Here is a 24517-nt window from a genome sequence, read left to right as displayed (position 1 = left end):
GGAGTGGTCACACAGCTTTCATGAGTGAACACAACCTCTTCTCATTGGGAACATGAGGAGGGAACGGGCTGTGAACACCTAAGAGGAGCAGACACTCGCTGAACCAAAGCTTGGATTTTCTTCTGTGACAATGGCTGGGTCTCTGCGCTTTGAACACACTCGTGATCAGCAGAGAAAAGTCATGTTCAGCATGTCTGGCTTCATACTTGCGGAGAGGAGGTGGGATAACAATAATGGTGATAATGCTATTAATAGCAAAGGTGGAGGAATTAATAAATGACCACTGTGCCAGGCGCTTCATAGGCCTCATCTCATTAAATCTTCACACAGCCTGGTGAAGAAATGCCCTTCACCTTCCAGAGACAGGGAAGCCAAGACTCAGCAAGATTCAGCAACTTGCCTGAGACCTCATAGGACATCATGGCACCAGGGTTGATGCCCAGTGTGTCTGATGCAGAGCCCAGGTTGATGCCCAGAGGGCACAGCCCAGCCCTCTACCGTGCTGGTGGAACTTCACCCCACACCAATGTTGGGGGAGAGGGTGGCATTGCTCCAGGCATCCCTCACCACATCCCTCCCCCAGTGCAGCCCATGTGTCCAGGGACCATGTCATGGGACAATCTACCCTCTTCAGACCTCTTTCCCTCTCTTCCCACAGTCTCCAAAGCAGTCGAGTCCTCTGGAAAGCAGTCGAGTCCCTCTGCTGAGGGATCCTCTGCTGGGGATCCCTTAGCACCCATAGGAGGTGGCACTCACCGAACTGGCCGTCCAGTTTCACGTATAACTCAATGACACCATAGGCAATGGTGGTGGCAGCTGGGATCTCCAGCACCACGCTGGAGTCCTTGGTGACATTCCCATCCTCTGTCGCTGACACCTGTGGGCAAAAGCGCACACTCCCACCTGTGCACTCGGGCTCTCCCAGCTGCTCTGTTCCCCACTGCAGCCAGCCTCGTGCCTTGTACATAAGAGATGCTGAGCAACGTCCACAGAACCGAGTGGAACAGAGGAGCCAGCCAGCATGGGCGATGGAGGGATTCAATCCTTGTTGGCATCACTACACACATTCCCAAGTAAACGGCCAACCTGGTGGCATCAAAGCAAGATTCCAGAGTGTGGGATACAGTGAAGTTAGGTCTACAGTGCTGTGCAAAGATCATACGATACATAAGATCACCTCCCAATTCCATCACAGGTTATGGAAACAACTGAAATCCTAATGAAAACTGTAAACTAGCAAAGTTGGACTGGGAGAACCTAGCTGAGAGGGCCCCCCGCCCCATGCGTATCACTCCAGACCCCTGTAGATGGTGCACAGTGCTGATAAAACTAGGAACAGAGAGGGAAGTGGGGAGAGGCTGGAAGGAGGAGAGGCAGGAAATGCCAAGATGTCAGGCACCAAAGCTCCCGCCTTTAAACACTCTGACAAACAGGACCCCTTCCCACGATGTCCTGGTGAGAGGAAGATGAGAGTCTATCTGTTGGCCAAACACTGGCTATCAGAGAACTTTTCTTAGCAACTTGATCCTGGTCAGAGTGTGTTGCTTTGGGTCGAGAAATGGCAGCTGGCCTCCTGACTCTGAAAGGCTTCAAAACTTTGGCAGGAAGTGACTGTGGCAGGAGCACCAGCAGGGCCAGCCTGAGCCATCTCCCATCAGCGCCTCCCTCGCTGCTGCTATCCAGCCCCACCCCAGCAAGAGTGCTGGCCCCAGACCTCTACCTCCAGCTCCTTCCAAATACAACTTTCTGGGTTCCTCTAGAAAAAGCCAAAAGTCATCCCAAGAAGTAAATCTCTAAGAAAATATCAGCCACCATGGCAAGCTGGAGGAGAAAGAGTTTGGGGCTGATGGCCACCTAGTCCATTGAAGTTTAGTACTGGCTCACAGATCAGCTTGGTAAGACTGTCAATAACTTAATCCAAAAGAATCTATGTAGAGATAGCTAGATCTTACCTGCCCTAACTCAACCCACAAAGGATTTGCAGCAGCTAATTCCAAGTAATCACTGTGACAACCCCAGCTCTGAGAGGCGCTAGGGATTCTCTTGCATTTGGCCTGATCAGTGCCTGTGTGTTCATTTTTCTTGGGGAAACATCTGCCTCCCACAGGAAGAGCACCTGACGCCAGCCTGCCTGGCCCATTCGAGTGCCTGCGTCCCTGCCCTGCTTCAGGAATGAACACATCCCGGGACAGTCTGGTGAGACCCAGTCCTAGGCCCCCTCACCCCTGGAGTTGCAGCAAATCAGGAGCAAGCCTGGAGCTGCCAGCACCATAGGGAGAGCCCATCTGAGAGGGGATTGACCCAGGGAAGGCGGCTCCCTATATCCTCAAGGCCTGGGTCCAGCAGTGACTGGAGCCAGTTTCCCCAAGTGTTTCAGCTACGCGAGCCGATACACTCTTGCTCATTTAAGACAATGTGAGTTGGGTTTCTGTTAACTTGCTACGGAAAGAGTCGTGACTAATGAAGACACCACCCAAAGAGGCCCCTGACCAAGTTCTCCATGACTGCCCAGCCATGACCGCAGGGCAGCCCGATCGCACGCACCTGCACCGTCTTGGTCTGGATGCCCACGATGCCGCCACACTTCTGCTCGACCTGCGTGTGCTCAGAGATCACACACTTCTGCATCGTCATGATCTTCTGTGTCAAAACACACAGGACTTCATTCCTTCCCTCCAGCACCTGCTGGAGCACAGGGTTTCTCAGATTTATTGTTCTGAAAAAGAAAAATGGATGTGAGTGGCCTAGTGCCTCAGTGGACATTGGTGGTGTAGTGTGAATTTCCTCTTGCACAGCAGGCAGCTGAGGAGTGAGCAGGTGACAGCCAGGCTTTGTTGATTTCCTCGTGATGAAAGAGGTGGCAGGTCACCTGGAAACGCATAAACCAAACTCTCTTGAGGCCACCTCAGAGCTGCCGGGCCTCTGGGGGCCAGGCTAGATGCCAAAGGGAAGGGGGCTTTCAGTCAAACAGCAGTACCGGTTGTCAAGGAGAAGAAAAGAATATCAACCAGGGCCAGGCGCAGTGGCTCACACCTGTAATCCCAGCATTTTGGGAGGCTGAGGCAGGCAGATCACTTGAGGTCAAGAGTTCGAGACCAGCCTGGCCAACATGGTGAAACCCTCTCTCTACCAAAAATACAAAAATTAGCCAGGCGTGGTGGTGCACACCTGTAATCCTAGCTACTAAGGAGGCTGAGGCACGAGAATCGCTTGAACCTGGGAGGCGGAGTTTGCAATGGGCTGAGATCGTGCCATTGCACTCCAGCCAAGGCAACAGAGCAAGACTCCATCTCAAAAAAAAAAAAAAAAAAAAAAGGAAAAGAAAAGAAAACCAGGAAGGAAACTGCAATCCATGTGCCTTAGACCCTGGAAACTTCACTTTTTTATTTAATCAGAGCTGAGGGATGTCAGACGTCACAGCCGTAGCCCAGGGAATACAGGATTATGATGGGAGGAATGGTGACCAATTGCTTCTCATTGAGAAAGGAATAGGCCTAAAGTATGAGTAGCAAGAAGGAAATTAGATTTGAACTAAGAGGAAACTTCTTAACCTGTCTAGGAAAGATGTTTCATCTCTTAGAAGGGGCTTGATGTCTTTTTACACATGGGGAAACTGAGGCTGGTTATGCATGGCCTGTCCAGAGTCACTCAGCAGAGATTTGGGGCTCCCACCTAGCCACTTGAAATTCTGCAAACTTTCAAGAACAGACTAAATTTTTATTTATAGGAGATGATTTCATGCTTAGAAGCAAATGAGGAAATAACTTCTCTGGAGATCTCATTCAATGCTATGATTCTATGAAATGGACAGGAAAAGAACCAAACTAGAGTTGGTGACAGCACAAGAAAAATTATGGTATCCATGCTGGTCTTTTTTTAAGAGGTTAGTTACCTTGAAAAGCTCAGCACCCATCCCTGACCACACACGTGCTGGGTCACCCATCCTAGACAGACTCAGGTTCTCTGGGCTTCAGAAAGTAGCCCTGGAACTGGAGTGAGTAGCTAGGAAAGTCCCATCTCAATGTAATCACCTGCCCAGAATAGAAACAACTCGCGTGTCCATCAACAGATGAATGGAGAAACAAAATGTGTTATAATCATATAATGAGATATCATACAGCCATAAAAAGAAGTGAAGTTGGGCCGGGCGCAGTGGCTTATGCCTGTAATCCCAGCACTTTGGGAGGCTGAGGTAGGCGGATCACCTGAGGTCGGGAGTTCGAGACCACCCTGACCAACATGGAGAAACCCCGTCTCTACTAAAAATACAAAATTAGCCGGGCGTGGTGGCACATGCCTGCAATCCCAGCTACTCAGGAGGCTGAGGCAGGAGAATCGCTTGAACCCGGGAGGCGGAGGTTGCGGTGAGCCGAGATCGTGCCACCACACTCCAGCCTGGGCAACAAGAGCAAAACTCCGTCTCAAAAAAAAAAAAAGAAGTTCTGACATGTGCTGCAACATGGGTGAACCTTGAAGACATTATGCCAAGTAACATACTCCAGGGACAAATGAACAATATTGTATGGTTCCTCATATGAAATATCTGGAATAGGCAAATTCATAATGACAGAAGCAGAGTGGAGGTTACTGGGGCTGCAGGGCTGGAGAAGGGGAGTCACTGCCTGATGGCTGCAGAGTTCCTATTTGAGGTGATGAAGAAGTTCTAGAAATGGAGAGTAGAGATGATGGCACAACAGGGTGAATGTATTTAATGCCACTGAATTTTACACTTAAAAATGGTTACAACAGTACATGTTGCTTCTCATCTATTTTACCACAATAGCAAATAGATAAGACATAGGAAAAACGGGTTCAATCTTAGTACTGGTTAAGGAAATTCAAATTATAAAAATGTCTCACACATGATAAAAATATATTGATGACAACCACAAAGCTGCCGAGAGACTCCATTTCCAGGAAGGAACAGGAAACAGGGACCTTGGAGCCTGCAGGGCTGGGGTTCAGATCTCAGCTCTGCCCTCCCACTGGGCAAGCTCGAGTGAAGGGCCACCTCTGCACCTAGGTTTTCTCGTGGATGAACTGTTGGTAACAGGGCCCCCCTCCTCATGGGGTTGCATCAGGGTTTAGATGAGATGCATGCAGTGAGCCATTAGGGTGTGCCAAGCACAGAGTTAAATGCCACACAAACAGTAGCTGGCTCCACCCACCTTCCCGTGTCCCTCTATGAGGCTCACAAAGCCACAGTGTGTGCCCTGCATGGGAAGTATGGGGCACTGAATTGAGTCAGAGGTACTTTTCCACATCACTCCCTTCTTAAAAGCCTTCAATGGCTATATCCCATGTCCAGTGCATTCCCAGGCCGAGGCCCCATGTGATCTGCCCTGCCCCCTGTTGACTTTACCTTCCAGCCTTCTTACTATTCCTTAAAAACGCCAGGTGTGTGCCCACCCCGAGGCCTTAGCACACATTCCCTGATGGCCACATTTCACTGACTCATTGGTCACCTCCTCGGGGAAGCGTTCCCTGCACCCCCATCACGCTATCACACCCTAAGATCACTTCTCTGGAGAGCACATTTCCATAGGATATTTTTCTAGCTCATTCCTTTATCTGCTCATGGCCTGCCTCCTCCATTGAGAATATAAACCCCACAGAGGTGGCGAGTGTCCCATCCTGTTGACTGCATATCTCAGGGCCAGGATCAGTGCCTAGTACATAGGAAGAGCTCAGGAAATATTTTTGGAATAAATGAGTAAATAAAACTTGTGGGTTTTTTTCCTCTATTTGCTTGAATGAATGTGTACATATGTATTTGTGCATCCACGTGTGAAAGAAGACACGGAAGACGGGGGAAATGGAGGATCCGCAGCTTGGATCAAAAAATGGTGCATAGCAGATACGATCTTCCTAAGGGATTGCATGTCTTGGTCCCATAGGCAAAGACTTTAAAGATAAAAGCCATTGTAACCACCGGTCAGAACATACATTCAACTGTTCCCTTTCCAATGGTCTCTTCCTTCTATTGCTCAAAATTCTAGCAGATTCTTGAACGTCTGTCTATGCCCTCACAGATAAGGAATGGGCTCCTCCCAGCTAGACACATGTCAGACGCATCACCACCTGGTGACGACCCCACAACTGCCGCCTTTAGGAGTCTGATGTGACTCTGCTGGATTGGAAATCACAGCCCTCCTACCCGCCCTAAACAGAATCCACTGAACACTTGACACTGCTCCTAGCCAGTGTGAAATTGTTTGAAAAGAAAAAGCTCAGCCTAGACCACTCAAGACTCCACTGCTTAAAATGCCCACCTCCCTCCAGAACCCCCACCTCAAACACCAAAAGAGAGGGGCAGCCATCTACGCAGGTGGGCAAGCAACTGCCTGCTGTATCCGATGACAGGGCAGTCCTGAGACGCTTGCTAAGTCGCTGCCTTCAAAAGGTCTCTGTGGGGCAGACCCACTGCAGCGCAGGAACAGAAGCTCGCCCAGGGATAGAGACTGTCTCCAAGGCTAGGATTCGGGTGACCAGAAACAAACGTTAAGTGTCACACAACCACAGCTCATGCAGGCCACTGGGAATCCTTCCCTGGGCTACCAAGGCAGGGCTGCAAAAACCACAGGCATCATCCACCTAGCAGCAAACACTTCCACCCAAGTCACTGGGATTCTGTTTCCCAGGACAGTGCTGCCACCTTTTGGAAACCAAATGCTGGAAATATTTAATCATCTTTAGTTAGGAGAGGCCCCACGGGGACAGAGGGGAAGCTACACGTCAGGGAAAACGGATTTTTCATTTGACTCTCTGAAAAGCAATCTCGGGAGGGAATTCTTCCCCATCTCCTCCCTGAGTCAATTCCAGCAGGCCCCAAGCAGCCCTAGGGGGAGAGCTGGTGTCCCCTGGGGACAGTGTTCTCAGATGCAGACCCAGAACAGTTCAAAGTCACCAGACCCTGGCTGTGGCCCTCCTCAGAACAGAAATCACCATGCAACAGGGCTCCCCTGTGCCCGCCTAGTGCAGAAACCAGCCAAATTTCAATGCAATTTGTTTACTGTATAACCTTATGTATTTTATTATATGCATTTAAAGAGGCCCATGGGTTTCTTCAACTGCTAATGGAGTTCATGAAACAAAACATTTAAAACTCTCAATTGAGGGTTTCAGGAGAGTTTAAAAAAAAAAAAAAGAGCCTCAGAGAGGTTGATGGCAGTAACCAAAGTCACACAGCTGTGAAGCCCAGGTCTTTTACAATGGCCCACATGGCCATAGCACCCATAGCTGCTGTCTCCCTCTTCTGGGTGAGGGCACCCTTGGGCTGTACTAGAATTGAATCTTCATTTCTATTAACTCTTGTATTGCTATGTTCATTTCTATATGTGAATATCTTGCCTATGTAACCAGACCAGTAGATGGAGGCTGGAAAAGCAAGTTATACCCGAGTCCTCTGGGAATCTTTATCAGAATATCCATGCCTGCCTGTTCTCCCCAAGCCCGTCTCACTCTCCTCGTGGCTGCCGCCCTGTGCCATTTGACAGTTCTTCCCCAACTTGTCCTGATTTCTTTCCTCTCGGGCCCTGTGACAGCCACTGAGCAGCACAGACAGAATGGCTTTAGAGACACAGAAAACTATTAGTAGTGGTCGCCTCTTGGATGGGGAACCAGATGGCGGGGAGGGGCTTTTCACCTTTTCTCTTTGGACCTTTTGACATTTAAACCATGTGAATAGATTGCCCAGTTCAAAAAAAAAATGTATTTTAAAAAAAGGCCTTCTGGACAGACTGTAAGCTCCTGGAGGACAAAGTACTTGCTCTTTTTATTGGTGCCTAGCCCTGTGCTATCCACCCAGTTGGGGGATAAATGAATGGTTTATCACATAAACCTGGGCAGGGTTGGAATGAGACCCTCTCCCCAAGTCCAGCCAGGAGCCAATGCCCAAAGACAGGGAAAATGGAGCAGAAGCTCTTCCAGGAGAAAATAAACAAGCAGATGTTCTTCGTCTACTTCACACATCTAAGGGCAGCCTCCTTGCTCTTCTTGGGGGGGCGGCAATATGAAAGCAAGAACAGGAGGCCACCGAGGCAGAGGCGTATATCCTCAACAGAAAGGGCCAGCCCCAAAGGAGCAAGTCTGGAGGCAGGGGAAGGGGGTGCACACTCAGTTGAGAAGAACGCCCTCTCCTCACTCAGGGAGTTGCTGAACTCTGCCCACCCAGTTCTACTGTGAGGTTGCCCTTCTGCCCGTACCTGGCAGGTCGATATAACACAAAGACCTGGAGTCATCCCAGAGTTGGTTCCCTGCTCTATCTCCAATGTGGTTTAATGTTTGTCCCCTCTAAGTTTCATGTTGAAATGTGATCCCCAGTGCTAGAGGTGGGCCCTGGTGAGAGGTGTCTGGGTCACGGGGGTGCATCCCTCATGAAAGGCTTGGTGCCCACCTTGCAGTAATGAGTGAGTTTACACTCTGAGTTCACACTGGTTGTTTAAGAGTGTGGTACCTTCCCCCTCACTCTTTCTTGCTCCTCTTTCTTGCTCCTGCTCTTGCTATGTGACATGTTTGCTCCTCTTTCACCTTTTTCCATGACTGGAAGCTTCTGGAGGCCTCACCAAGAGCAGATGCTGGCACCATGCTTCCTGTACAGCCTGCAGAGCCATGAGCCAATTAAACCTCTCTTCTGTATAAATTACCCAGTCTCAGGTATTTCCTTATAATAATGCAAACAGACTAACACAATCTCCTCCTAGCTGAGCTACTGCTCCAGTCCTGAAGCTTAGTTTGCACATCTGTAAACTGAGAATTTGCTATGAGGGTTACGTTCAGTGAGTTCTTGTATTAAATGACCCACGCTCTAACCAGCAGATGGCAGGGGCTCCGTAAATGTTTTTTTCCTTCCACTATTGGCGGGGATGGCAAGTCAAGCTCCCTTTCCAGGGTGGTCAAAGAAATGGCCAGAATTTTCAGGATGCTTTATGAGGGAGCCCTCAGTCAGGTGTAGCAGGACAAGCTGCAGGCAACACTTCTCAGACACTGAGTTAAAGGAGGAAGGGGTTTATTCGACCGGGGGCATCGGCAAGACTCCCGTCTCAAGAGCGAAGCTCCCCGAGTGAGCAATTCCTGTCCCTTTTAAGGGCTCACAACTCTAAGGGGGTGCGCGTGAGAGGGTCGTGATCGATTGAGCAAGCAGCGGGTATGTGACTGGGGGCTGCATGCACCGGTAATTAGATCGGAACAAAACAGGATAGGGATTTTCACAGTGCTTTTCTATACAATGTCTGTAATCTATAGACAACATAACCGATTAGGTCAGGGGTCGATCTTTAACTACCAGGCCCAGGGTGTGGCTCTGGGCTGTCTGCTTGTGGATTTCATTTCTGCCTTTTAGTTTTTACTTTGCCTTTCTTTGGAGGCAGAAATTGGACATAAGACAATATGAGGGGTGGTCTCCTCCCTTAAGGAATTGGACCCTCAAAGCAATTAAGAGCATGGCTCCATGGACACAAGACAGGAGTTGGATACAAGACATGGGTACACTCAAGACAGCAGCTACATGATACAGGACAGGAGATGGCTGGAAAAGGAGAACAGGCAGGAGCTGCTGTGAGGCGGCAGGCAGTGATGGAGGGAGGGAAGCGTGGCTCAGAGCCCAGCGTGGTTGCTGGGGACCAGAGCAGCCCAGCAGGAAGGGAGGCTCCAGCGATTCCAGCATCCATCAGCTCCCCAGGCCCAGCCCTAATGAAGCTGCCTCCTCTCCCAGCCTGAAGCTTTAATTTCCATTTTCTCTGCTTCTAAGCCTTTCAAGAGCCAAAATGCAAACTCACAGAGGAGAAACCCAGAGACAACTTTTAAGTCTGACAATATCCAAAAGGAGGGAAGCAGGTTTCTTTACCAAAGCATAAAGGAGGTCCCGGGGATGCCTCCTGCAGAGACACAGGAGGGTGAGCTTTGTCATGCAGACCCCACACTTCAACTCTCCTTCATTCATCTCCACAAATACCTGAGTCCTGCTATGCTCCAGGCACCAGCCCAGATGCAAGCTTCTCAGGGAACAGGCCAAGGCAGCCACCACTAGCAGGCTCCTCTTACACAAAAACCCTTGATAATAACAATGGTAGGCTGGGCACAGTGGCTCACGCCTGTAATCCCAGCACTTTGGGAGGCCGAGGCGGGCGGATCACGAGGTCAGGAGATCGAGACCATCCTGGTTAATATGGTGAAACCCCGTCTCTACTAAAAATACAAAAAATTAGCCGGGCATAGTCCTGGCTACTCCTGAGGCAGAAGAATGGCATGAACCCGGGAGGCGGAACTTGCAGTGAGCCAAGATTGCCCACTGCACTCCAGCCCAGGGGACAGAGCGAGACTCCATCTCAAAAAAAAAAAAACAAAAACAATGGCCTCAAGGAAGAGTTTCCAATGGAAACCCTGGGGAGCCTGGTAAGGCTCTCCAAACCCTAGGGGACATCATGACAGAGCAGGAGCTTTTGTTGAGTCTGCTGTGGAGAAATTATAAAACTAGAAGGGACCCAAGGGGATTATCTAGCTCTGGGCAGAAAATCAGTTTCATCTTTATTTTCACCTTGATTAATCCATCAGCTATTACTGCCTGGATGTAGGAAAAGGATTCTAAGGCTGAGTGTGCGCTGGAAGACAGTAAGGAGGAAGAAAGCTATGATTAAGTGGCAGTGTCTGCTTGGACATGGGAGGGGGATGGCCCTGATCACCTGGATCTAACCCAGTGTCTCTGCTCATTAGTGAAGAATGCGCCCCAGAGAGGTGACAGGCCCACCTGAACCACATGGCCTGTTAGTGGCAGTGCCAAAATCAGGAACTGCATCTTCTGACTCTGAGACCAGTGTGCTTTTCCACTACACTCTTCCAAAAAACAACAAAAAGTGAAAGGTACAAATGCAGACTGAGGAAATGGTGCAATACTGCCAGAGCTGGTTTCAACATCTCCCCAGAAACAGAGATGGGGACATGACAGAGAGCCAAAAGATGGTGGCCAGCCTGCTGCTCAAGGAATATTAAGCAAGAATTACTAACCCACAGAAACGGAGATATGTATTGATGATAAAGGCTTTAGTAATTCCAGAATTTCTCCCAAGAGTTTTGATTTATTGGCTAAAACTACAGTTTACAAAGGATCACACGTGTGTTCACAGACCAGCTGTAGAGTGGGAAAATTAGGTCCACAGACATTGCCTGTAAACTCCTTGGCTTTGCCTTTGTGACATTTCATTAAGTGGGAAAGTCTGCTTCTCTCTTGATAACCAACCTCCTCCAGTCTACAGAGATGGCAAAGAGTTTTATTTCAGTAACTGCTCCCTAAAATCCTGGAACACACACACCATTGCCTCCTTCATCTGCCGATTTCCCTTCCAAGGGAGGCTCCATTCCCCCTTTTTAAAGACTGTAAGCTTTTTGACAACGAAGGCAGGAGAGCAGCACTCAAACCACATCTGTGCTGCTTCTGCAGGCACTGTCCCCAGCATCCTGTACCGCGAAGGCTGAAAAACCCTCCCACACTATGAGTTGGGGGTGCCACTAGCTGCCGTCCCCAGCACTGTTCGGGAGCTAGGGGGGCTGTAACAGGGGAGGAAGAGACAGGGTGCACCCAGCCCTGCCAATGAGTCTTGATTTGTCTCTCGGCCATTCTTGGTCACTCCATTTTTCTTATCAGGAATCGGGGAGCAATTCTGGCCAATGAGACCTGAGGAAAATCTGTTAGGGGTTCTCGAGTTTTTCTCCCTCTTAAAAAGGGACACAAAGAAGAGGCCACTTTTCTCCCTCTGGACCTTTTATCTGCAATGTGGCTGCCATTTAGGGACCAAGAGAACTTGAGCTGCCAGGACAAGCAACAGATGGCAGCTGCCACAGGGGCCCACGGAGCCACCGAACTGACCTTCTGCCATTAACCATTCAGTCAACTGGGACCCACCCTCTTCAAGGTGTTTTCTTATGTGAGATAATAACAAATGTTCTTTGCAACCAGACACACCCTAACTGGTATATGAAGTGACCATCATCCTTATTTCAGAGAGCAACAAGAAGCACAAAGAACTCAGAAGCCAAGGGGCTGGGTGAGAATGCAGCTCAGCACCATCCACCCCCGAAGCTCTGCGCCCATCTGCCTCTCCCTCCTGAACCTTCCTGGGCCCTGCATACAGAAGGCGCTTAATGCATGCTTGATTGTTAAAGAACTGGCAGTCTTTCTGCTCGATCCCATGAGAGCTTCCCAGAGTCAGGAAGTGGATCCTCTTGGAAACGAAAGCAGCCGCCCACTGGCTCCCCAGCAGGTACTAGCAGTCCCCATTTCAACCACATTTCATAACAGAAACTTCCCACACATCAGAGATGCTCAGCCCACAGCCGGGGGGAGGAAATCTCTAGAAACCTCAACTCCTGTGCCCTGGGCCTCCACTTCCAACACACTGAGATAAGCCCTGCTCTTTTTCTCTCTCTCTCTCACTTGACTGTAATGAAGATGACTTCAGGGTTGTAAAATGCTGGGAAAATCAAAATTGGGGCAGAATGCTCACTGCACATTGTTGCCAAAGTGACCAGGTCACCCGCAGACTGTGGCTGCTCCACCTCTATCCAGATTATAGTCTCTAATACCTTATCTTACTCACATACGATGACCCCTGGAAAGAGAAAGGAAAAAATGACTGAGCACCTGTAGATGTTTAGCCCTTTAGACGAGTAATTAATTAACTGCATGCAACCAGTGGATGAGATGCAGCAAGCCTGGAAGATGATAAACCAAACGCAGCTGATGCCAGAAGTGACTTCACGCCCTTGGAACATGTGTCTGTTTCCAAGCTCTGTGCATAGAAGTTGGATCGGAAAAATCATGTGTTTAGTGAACCTGGTTTTAAATCCTGAATCCAGGCCAACTAATTAATTTCCACATTCAGGCTCCTCAGTTGTAGAATAAAGATAAACCAATTATCCTTTCAAGCAAACTGGGCTCAGTGTGCTGAAGGCACTGCGCCAGACCCCACGACAAAGGAGGCAGGGCGTCCTAGGAGAGAAACGGATACAGATGCAGGCACTTCCGACACACTTGACCCTACGGCGTGGTTAGTATCGCACCAGGGGTGATGTGACTCTTGAAGGAAGTGGGGTCTAACCTGAGGAATACTGAGGAATTGGCTGGGTGACACAGGAGAAGTGAGTCTGTGTGTGCCCTTCATGCATCTGTGCAGACAGGAGGAGTGAACGTCAGACAAGGATTCGAGGTAGAAGGAGCCTGGAGTATTAATCCCAGGAACTGAAATAAACTCAGTGACTGACCTGGAGGATGTGAGGGCAACTGGTGAGAGATTAGGCTAGAGATTGAAAGCATGGCTCTGTTGCACAGAGGAGCCTGTGGGCATCCTCCTAGGACAGGGGAGAGCACAGAAGGCATGGCTGGGCAGTAAGGGGATCCGACTGGCTGCCCTGTGGAGAATCAACTGGAAGGGGAGAGATGAGAACAGGTAAGAGATGGTTGGTGGAGGCCTGCACCATTTCCCAGAGAAACTGTCATGAGACTGGGGGAATGGGAACAGGTAAGGTTGATATTTAAGAGGTAGAATCAACTGGTAAGAGACAAGGTGTGGGAGAGAAGGTGAAGAAGGAGCCATGTCTGTTATTCAGATTCCTGGCTAAACCAACTGGACTCATGCCTCACCCACCAGCTCATTGGAGGGTTTAGAGAGATGAGAAGTGCAGTGATGAGTTGAGTCTCTGTGTCAAACACTGTATGAACAGCCCAAGTGGAACAAACATCTGCTCACCTGAATTCTAACTCCTGACTCATCCCAGCCATCCTGACTGTAGACACTGCAGCTTATCGGTTCTGAGACACATATTTTTTTCTTTACATTTTAACATCTCAGAAATCAGGATGTTTTAAAATTGATAGGTGGCACAGTTTAATTGGCAGTGTTCTTTCTCAATGGTACATAGAATAATGGTGCCTCTTTCAATGGATGACATCTTGGATTTGAAGAAATACAATAATGCCTATCAGTCTTAGAAGAAAATAGTACTTGAATGACTCTTCTTAGGACTTAAATCCTACCTAGCTCCAAAAAGATCTGAAGTTGCCTTTAAAAATAAAGCTCAGCCAGGCACAGTGGCTCACACCTGTAATCCCAGCACTTTGGGAGGCAGAGATGGGCAGATCACAAGGTCAGTAGTTCGAGACCAGCCTGACCAATATGGTGAAACCCCGTCTCTACTAAAAATGCAAAAATTAGCCAGGTGTGGTGGCACGCACCTGTAGTCCCAGCTACTTGGGAGGCTGAGGCAGGAGAATTGCTTGAACCCAGGAAGCGGAGGTTGCAGTGAGCTGAGATCGCACCACTGCACTCCAGCCTGGGCAACAGCAGAGTGAGACTCCATCTCAAAAAAAAAAATACAAAAATAAAAAATAAAGCTCATCGGGCAAGGTTATTTCTGTAAAAAGACTAAACCCACTCCCAAGAACAAGTATTGGAGGGTCCCCAGCACACCCTTCTCTACAGGAAGCCACCTTTACACTATGAAAGGAAGCAACAGAAGTCAGACAAGCTTCCAGGGGCTCACTAAAACCAAGACCAGGAGACAGAATATTTTAGAAAAAAAAAAAATTGGCAGAATTTCAGATAGCACAGAATTTAGTGTGGCCTGGGGGTCTCAGGAAAGACATCTTTTAAAAAGAGTGGATTTGGTGGGGCCTTGACCTTCACAGCTTTGTTTCCCACAGAGAATACGGTGACCAGGACAAGGCCCATGAAGGTCTTACTGACATTGCTCAAGGGCTCCATACACCTTTACTTAAGAATCAAATCAACATCTCCTGCCACAAACAAAACATGTACAAAGAACAGCCTGTGTGCTATGCAGACTTCTCTGTAGCCCAGCTACACGTCTGGATCAGCACTTATTTGGGGAACACGGGTTGCATGCAAGAACCAGAGCCCCTGCCGACTTTCACTGGAGGTGGTCAGTCACTCCACGGTGGAGTTCTGAATGGTGACCACGCAGGTGCCTACCTCCTCCGTGGGAGAGGAAAACAAGAGCTCAGACAGAACATCATGCTGCACGTCAGAAACTCCAAGGACTTCGCCTCCTTCCTGCAGCTCCATGGCTCCCTATCTGGCTCTCAGCAAGCTGCATCACACCTTCCCTCCCCGGGAGCTCTGGCACTTGCCAGGTTTGCTAGCCAGGCTCTATACATATTGCAAGTGGTAACACTAACAGCCACAACTAATGAGAACTTGCCACATGCCAAGCACTACTATACCTGCCCTGTTTATATTCTCTCTCTGAGTTCTCACAGTAACACCGATCCCATTTTGCTAATCAAAGAAATTCTGGGTCGTGAAGGTAGGAAAAGGTGTCCCATGTGCCTTCGTTTAAAGAAAAAGATCTTTGGGTAAGCTGGTTAGGAGGTGGCATAGTAGCATTTATTATGTTATTCCTTAAACCCTCCCTCTGTTTCCACCACAAATTGTTTTGATTTTTAAAATGAGCCTGAAGTTTACCACCCTGAATTCGGCCTAAAAATACCTCCACCTGCCAATACCAGGAGACCAGCATAAAGAGGTACTGCCAGCCCCTCCCACCCCAGACCTTGGGATGCCCTGGTTTATTGTGACCACTTACACCTGCCCTGGAAGGAGAAACACAGCGAAAAGAGAATCAACGACAGGACCAGAATCAGGGAACTCATGTTCTCCAAGTACACGTGGACAGAAGTCTTCATTGTTAGGCACAAACTGTTTACTAAAAATAATGATTCGAGTGCTGAGTAAAGCACAAAGACAAATGGGATGATTTTCAAACCCTCTGCTAGCCATCAGGAAATTGATCAGGTAGGAAGGAAGCCCAGTTCAAACTGTTTTTTCCAAGAAAGACATGGCTCCTCAAATCTTTCTCCTTGAAAAACTCCTAAATAAAAGTTAAAGGACCAGGAGCAGAGCAAGATGGGTGAATGGAAGCCTCCCGTGATTGTTCTCCCCACAGGAACACCAAAGTCAACAACTATCTATATAAAAAAGCACCTTCATCAGAACCAAAAATCAGGTGAGCAATCACAGTACCTGGTTTTAACTTCATTTTGCTGAAAGAGGCACTGAAGAGGGTAGGAAAGGCAGTCTTGAATTGCCAACACCACCCCTCCCCTATCTCTGGGCAGCAGCCATGTGGCACAGAGAGAGAAGCCGTGTGCTGTAACAGGGAGAGCACAGCAACTGTGGGACTTTGCATTGGAACTCAGTGCTGCCAACACTGGGCAGAACTCAGCCAGCGGCCCCTGAGGGAACATGTAGACCAGCCCTAGCCCGAGGAGAATCACCCATCCCGGTGGTCAGAACCTGAGTTTTGGCAAGCCTCACCACCATGGGCTCAAGTGCTTTGGTGTTCTAAATAAACTAGAAAGGCAGTCTAGGCCACAAGGACTGCAGCTCCCAGGCAAGTCCTAGAGCTGTGCTGGGCTCAGAGCCAGTGGATTTGGGGGGTGGGTACACAACCTACTGAGACACCAGCCAGGGTGGCTAAGGGAGTACTGGCTCTAACCCTCCCCCAACTCCAAGCAGCACAACATGCAGCTCCAAAAGAGATCCCTTCCTTCTGCTTGAGGAGAGGAGAGGGAAGAGGAAAAAGGACTTTGTACTGTAACCAGAATACCAGCTCAGCCACAGTAGGATAGAGCACCAGGCAGAGTTGTGATGCCCCCACTGCAGGCCCCTAGCTGCGAGACATTTCTAGACACACCCTGGGCCAGAAAGTAACCTGCTGCCTTAAGGGAAGGATGCAGTTGTGACAGGATTCTTGTTCTTCTGACTAAAGAGCCCTGGGCCCTGCACGATCAGCAACAGTAACCAGGCAATACATGCCATGAGCCTTGGGTGAGACTCTGAGACATGCTGACCCAGCTGTGGTCAGGTGTGACTCGGCGCTTTCACAGCTGTGCTGCCTATGTGGAGAGATTCCTTCTGCTTGAGAAAAGCAGAGAGAAGAGTAAAGAGGACTTTGTCTTGCAGCTTAGGTACCAGCTAAGCACAGTGGGGTAGAGCATCAAGCAAGCCCTTCAAGTCTCTGATTCCAGGTTGTGGCTCTTGGATGGCATTTCTGGACCTACCCAGGCCCACAGGGGACCCCACTGCCCTGAAGAGTGAGTCTCAAACCTGCCAGTATTCACCACAAGCTGACTAAAGAGCCCCTGGCCTTAAGTGAATGTGGGCGGTGGCCTGGCAGTGCTCCTTGTGGGTCTGTAGTGCTGGTGGACATGGGTGAGAGTCCTCTGCCTGGGGAAAGGAGAGGGAAGAGTGAAGGGACTTTGTCCTGTGATTTGAGTGCCAGTTGAGCCACAGTACAGTAGAGCACCACATAGATTTCTAAGGTGTCCAACTCTAGGCCCTGACTCCTAGACAGCATCTCTGGACCCGCCTGGGGCCCCAGGGAAATCACCTTCTGTCTGAGGGGAAGGACACAAGCCTGGCTGGCTTCACCACCTGCTGATTATACAGCCCTAGGGCCTTGAGCAAACATAGGCAGTAGCCAGGTAGTGGTTACAACAGGCCTTGGGCAAGACCCAGAGCTGTGGTGGCTTCAGTTCTGACCAGTGCAGTCCCAGTGGTGGTGGCCACACAGTTGCTTGTGTCACCTCTCCCCCAGGTCCAGAGAGCTCAGCATAGAGAGAGACTCTGTTTTGGAGAAAGTAAGGGAAGAGAACAAGAGTCTCTGCCTGTGATCCAGACAATTCTTCCAGATCTTATACAAGACCACCAAGGTGGTACCTCTACAAGTCTATAAGAACCACACAGTTACTGGGCTTTGGGTGTCCTCTAATGCAGATACAGCTACAGTGACAAAAAACTTGGATGACAACACCCAAGTACCTTTGAATACCTGGAAAGTCTTCCTAAGAAGGATGGGTATAAACAAGCCCAGATTGCAAAGGCTGCAATAAATACTTAAATCTTCAAAGCCCAGATACTGACAAACATCCACAAGCATCAAGACAATCCAGGAAAACACGACTTCACCAAACAAACTAAATTAGGCACCAGAGACCAATCCTGGAGAGACAGAAATATGTGACCTTTCAAACAGAGAATTCAAAATAGCTGTTTTGAGAAAACTCAAAGAAATTCAAGATAACACAGAGAAGGAATTTGGCGTTCCTTCAGATACATTTAACAGAGATTGCAATAATTTAAAAGATTTAAACAAAAATTCCAGAGTTGAAAAACACAATTGACATACTGAAGAACACACCAGAGTCTCTTAAACAGCAGAATTGATTAAGCAGAAGAAATAATTAGTGAGCTTGAAGATAGGATTTTTGAAAGTACATCAGAGGAGACAAAAGAAAAAAAATGAAAAAGAATGAAATACACCTAAAAGACATAGAAAATAGTCTCAAAAGAGCAAATCTAAGAGGTATTGGCCTTAAAGAGGAAGGAGAGAAAAAATAGGGGTAGAAAGTTTATTCGAAGGGATAACAGCAGACAACTTCCCAAACCTAGAACAAGATATCAATACCTAAGTACCAGAAGGTTATAGAACACCAAGCAGATTTAACTCAAAGAAGACTATCTCAAGGCATTTAATAAGCAAATTCCCAAAAATCAAGGATAAAGAAAGGATCCTAAAAGCAGCAAGAAACTAACTGCATACAATGGAGCTCCAATATGTTTGGCAGCAGACTTTTCAGCAGAAGTCTTAAAGGCCAGGAGAGAGTGGCATGACATATTTAAAGTGCTGAAGGAAAAAAACATTTACACTAGAATAGTATATTCAGCAAAACTATCCTTCAAACATGAAGGAGAAATATAGACTTTCTCAAAGAAAAGCTGAAGGACTTCATCAATACCAGATCTGTCCTACAAGAAATGCTAAAGAGAGTATTTTAATCAGAAAGGACATTAATGAGCAATAAGAAATCATCTGAAAGTCCAAAATGTACTTGTAAGTACACACAGAAAAAACACAGACTATTATAACATTGTCACTGTGGTATGTAAACTACTCATATCTTAAGCAGAAAGACAAAAAGATGAACCAATTAAAAATAATAACTACAGGGCCGGGCGCAGTGGCTCACGCCTGTAATCCCAGCAGTTTGGGAGGCCAAGGTGGGTGGATCACCTGAGGACAGGAATTCGAGACCAGACTGCCCAACATGGTGAAACCACATCTCTACTAAAAATACAAAAAATTAGCCGGGCGTGGTGGTGGGCGCCTGTAATACCAACTACTCAGGAGGCTGAGGCAGGAGAATCACTGGAACCTGGGAGGTGGAGGTTGCAGTGAGCCGAGATTGCGTCACTGCACTCCAGCCTGGGTGACAACAGCAAAACTCTATCTCAAAAATAAATAAATAAAACAAAACTACAAAAGCTTTTCAAGACATAGACTGTACAGTAAGATATAAATAGAAAAAAGGAAAAAGTTAAGCAGGAGGACAAAGTTAAGGCATGGAGTTTGTATTCATTTTCTTTTTATTTGTTTATGCTAGCAGTGTTAAGTTATCAGCTTAAAATAATGGGTTACAATAATGGGATAGTATTTGCAAGCCTCATGGTAACCTCAAATAAAAAACTTACAACAGATACACAAAAAATAGAAAGCAAGAAATTAAATCATACCACCAGAGAAAATCACCTTCACTAAAAGGAAGACAGGAAGAGAAGACCACAAAACAAATAATAAAATGGCAGGAGTAAATCCTTACTTATCAATAATAATTGAATGTAACTAAACTCTCCAATTAAAAGACATACACTGGCTAAATGGATTAAAAACAAAAAAAAAAGACCAAATGATCTGTTGCCTACAAGAAACACCCTTCACCTATAAAGACACATATAGACTGAAAATAAAGGGATGGGAAAAGCCCATGCAAATCACAGGCAAAAAAACAGCAGGAGTAACTATATTTATGTCAGACAAAATCGATTTCAAGACAAAAACTATAAGAAGAGACAAAGAAGGTTACTATATAATGATAAAGGGGTCAATTCAGCAAGAGGATATAACAGTTGTAAATATTTATGTACCCAACACTGGAGCACCCAGATATATAAAGGAAATGTGATTAAAGCTAAAGAGATAGGCCCCCAGTGCAGTAATACCTGGAGACATCAACACCTAGCTTTCAGCATTTGACAGATCATCCAGACAGAAAATCAACATCAGACTTAATCTGCACTACAGACCAAACAGATCCAATAGATATATACAGAACATTTCATCCAACAACTGAAGAATACACATTCTTTTCCTCAGCACATGGATCATTCGCAAGGATAGGCCATACATTAGGCCACAAAACAAGTTTCAAAACATCCAAAAAATTGAAATAATATAAAGTATCTTCTCTGACCACAGTGGAATAAAAAAACTACATAGCAATAACAAGGGGAATTTGTGAAACTATGCAAATACATGGAAATTAAACAACATGCTCCTGAATGACCAGTGAGTCAATGAAGACACTAAGAAAGAAATTGAAAATTTTATTGAAACAAATGATAACAGAAACACAACAGCAAAACCTATGGGGTACATCAAAAGCAGTACTAAGAGGAAGTTTATATCTGTACGTACATCAAAAAAGTAGAAAAATTTCAAATAAACAATCTAACAATGCATCTTAAAGAACTAGAAAATCAAGATGAAACCAAACCCAAAGCTAGTGGAAGAAAAGAAATAATAAAGATTAGAACAGAAATAAATTAAAATGAGGAAAACAATACAAAAGATTAATGAAACAAAAGTTGGCACAAGACAGGGATGCCCTCTTGTCTCACCACTTCTATTCAACATAGTGTTGGAAGTTCTGGCCAGGGCAATTAGGCAGGAGAAGGAAATAAAGGGTATTCAATTAGGAAAAGAGGAAGTCAAATTGTCCCTGTTTGCAGACGACATGATTGTATATCTATAAAACCCCATTGTCTCAGCCCAAAATCTCCTCAAGCTGAGAAGCAACTTCAGCAAAGTCTCAGGATACAAAATCAATGTACAAAAATCACAAGCATTCTTATACACCAATAACAGACAAACAGAGAGCCAAATCATGAGTGAACTCCCATTCACAATTGCTTCAAAGAGAATAAAATACCTAGGAATCCGACTTACAAGGGATGTGAAGGATCTCTTCAAGGAGAACTACAAACCACTGCTCAAGGAAATAAAAGAGGATACAAAAAAATGGAAGAACATTCCATGCTCATGGGTAGGAAGAATCAATATTGTGAAAATGGCCATACTGCCCAAGGTAATTTACAGATTCAATGCCATCCCCATCAAGCTACCAATGACTTTCTTCACAGAATTGGAAAAAACTACTTTAAAGTTCATATGGAACCAAAAAAGAGCCCGCATCGCCAAGTCAATCCTAAGCCAAAAGAACAAAGCTGGAGGCATCACACTATCTGACTTCAAACTATACTACAAGGCTACAGTAACCAAAACAGCATGGTACTGGTACCAAAACTGAGGTATAGATCAATGGAACAGAACAGAGCCCTCAGAAATAATGCCACATATCTACAACTATCTGATCTTTGACAAACCTGAGAAAAACAAGCAATGGGGAAAGGATTCCCTATTTAATAAATGGTGCTGGGAAAACTGGCTAGCCATATGTAGAAAGCTGAAACTGGATCCCTTCCTTACACCTTATACAAAAATCAATTCAAGATGGATTAAAGACTTAAATGTTAGACCTAAAACTATAAAAACCCTAGAAGAAAACCTAGGCATTACCATTCAGGACATAGGCATGGGCAAGGACTTCATGTCTAAAACACTAAAAGCAATGGCAACAAAAGCCAAAATTGACAAATGGGATCTAATTAAACTGAAGAGCTTCTGCACAGCAAAAGAAACTACCATCAGACTGAACAGGCAACCTACAAAATGGGAGAAAATTTTCACAACCTACTCATCTGACAAAGGGCTAATATCCAGAATCTACAATGAACTCAAACAAATTTACAAGAAAAAAACAAACAACCCCATGAAAAAGTGGGCAAAGGACATGAACAGACACTTCTCAAAAGAAGACATTTATGCAGCCAAAAAACACATGAAAAAATGCTCACCATCACTGGCCATCAGAGAAATGCAAATCAAAACCACAATGAGATACCATCTCACACCAGTTAGAATGGCAATCATTAAAAAGTCAGGAAACAACAGGTGCCGGAGAGGATGTGGAGAAATAGGAACACTTTTACACTGTTGGTGGGACTGTAAACTAGTTCAATCCTTATGGAAGTCAGTGTGGCGATTCCTCAGGGATCTAAAACTAGAAATTCCATTTGACCCAGCCATCCCATTACTGGGTATATACCCAAAGGACTATAAATTATGCTGCTATAAAGACACATGCACACATGTTTATTGAGGCATTATTCACAATAGCAAAGACTTGGAACCAACCCAAATGTCCAACAATGATAGACTGGATTAAGAAAATGTGGCACATATACACCATGGAATACTATGCAGCCATAAAAAATGATGAGTTCATGTCCTTTGTAGGGACATGGATGAAATTGGAAATCATCATTCTCAGTAAACTATCGCAAGAACAAAAAACGAAACACCGCATATTCTCACTCATAGGTGGGAATTGAACAATGAGAACACATGGACACAGGAAGGGGAACATCACAATTTGGGGACTGTTGTGGGGTGGAGGGAGAGGGGAGGGATAGCATTGGGAGATATACCTAATGCTAGATGACGAGTTGGTGGGTGCAGCGCACCAGCATGGCACATGTATACATATGTAACTAACCTGCACATTGCGCACATGTACCATAAAACCTAAAGTATAATAATAATAAATAAATAAATAAATAAATGAAACAAAAGTTTGTTTTTTTAAAAAGATAAATGAAGTTGACAAACCTTTAGCCAGACTAAGAAAAAAAGAGAAGACCCAAATAAATAAAATCAGAAATGAGAAAAGAGACATTACATTAATACTACAGAAATTCAAAGGATCATTAGAGGCTACTATGAGTAACTATACACCAATAAATTGGAAAACCTAGAAGAAATGAATAAATTCCTAGACACAAAACCTACCCAGATTGAACCGTGAAGAAATGGGATCAAAGCCAAAATAACAAAAAAACAATGGGATCAAAGCCAAAATAAAGTCTCCCAGAAAAGAAAAGCCAGGAAAAACCTGATGGCTTCACTGCTGAATGTTACCAAACATTTAAAAAAGAATGAATACCAATCCTACTCAAACTATTCCAAAAAACAGAGAAGGAGGGAATACTTTCAAACTCACTTTACAAGGCCAGTATTACCCTGATACCAAAACCAGACAAAGACACATCAAAAAAAAAAAAAAAGAAAACTACAGGCCAGTATTGCTGACAAGCAGTGTGCAAAAATCCTCAACAAAATACTAACAAAATGAATTCAACAATACATTAAAAAGATAATTTATCATGACCAAGTGAGATGTATCCCAGGGATGGAAGGATGCTTCAACATATGCAAATCAATCAGTGTGACACATTATATCAACAAAATGAAGAACAAAAACCATTTGATTATTTCAACTGATGCTGAAAAAGCATCTGATAAAATTCAACATCCCTTCAAGATAAAAAAACTGCACACAGAAGGAACATAGCTCCACAATAAAAGCCATATATGATAGACCAACCAGCTAGTATCATACTGAAATGGGGAAAAACTGAAAGCCTTTCCTCTAGGATCTGGAACACAACAAGGATGCCCACTTTCACCACTGTTATTCACCATAGTACTCGAAGTCCTAGCTAGGGCAATCAGACAAGAGAAAGAATAAAGGCATTCAAATTGGAAAGGAAGAAGTCAAATGATCCTTGTTTGCAGAAAACATGATCTTATATTTGGAAAAACTTAAAGACTCCACCAAAAAACTATTAGAACCAATAAACAAATTCACTAAAGTTGTAGGATATAAAATCAACATACAAAAATCAGTAGCATGTCTATAGGACAACAGAGAACAATCTGAAAAAGAAATCAAGGAAATAATCCCATTTACAATAGCTACAAATAAAATTAAATATCTACAAATTAACCAAAGAAGTGAAAAATTTCTACAATGAAAACTATAAAACACTGATGAAAGAAATTGAAGAGGACACAAAAAACATGGAAAGATATTCCATATTCATGGATCAGAAGAATAAATATTGTTAAAATGTCCATACTACTCAAAGTAATCTAGACTTTGTAGAGATTCAATGCAATCCCTACAAAATACCAATGATGTTCTTCACAGCAATAGAAAAAAAACTACCCTAAAATTTATGTGGAACCACAAAAGATGCAGAATAGCCAAAGCTACCTTGAGCAAAAAGAACAAAGCTGGATGAATCACATTACCTGACTTTCAAATTATACTGCAGAGCTATAGTCATTAAAACACTATGGTAATGGCATATAAACAAAAATATAGACCAATGGAATGGGATGGAGAATCCGGAAACAAATCCATACATGTATGGTGAACTCATTTTCAATAAAGGTGCCAAGAGCATACATTGGGGAAAGGATAGCC

At 45.6% G+C, this 24517-nt stretch overlaps 1 protein-coding gene across 2 annotated transcripts in view; it reads right to left on the bottom strand.

The window, feature by feature from the left end:
- GSDME (gasdermin E) overlaps window positions 1-24517 on the bottom strand; it is a 61449-nt gene that overhangs the window by 17858 nt on the left and 19074 nt on the right. For both annotated transcript variants that reach the window (XM_054559371.2, XM_024249867.3), the window contains exons 4-5: window positions 2545-2716; window positions 757-877 (exon numbers count right to left, since the gene is read on the bottom strand). In XM_054559371.2, the coding sequence (XP_054415346.1) occupies window positions 757-877; window positions 2545-2716 (293 nt within the window). The remainder of the gene's footprint in view (window positions 1-756; window positions 878-2544; window positions 2717-24517) is intronic.

Source organism: Pongo abelii, chromosome 6 (genome assembly GCF_028885655.2).
Source record: "Pongo abelii isolate AG06213 chromosome 6, NHGRI_mPonAbe1-v2.0_pri, whole genome shotgun sequence".
NCBI lineage: Eukaryota > Metazoa > Chordata > Mammalia > Primates > Hominidae > Pongo > Pongo abelii.
Note: the sequence above shows the minus strand (reverse complement) of the source record. Positions and strands in the feature narration are given on the sequence as shown.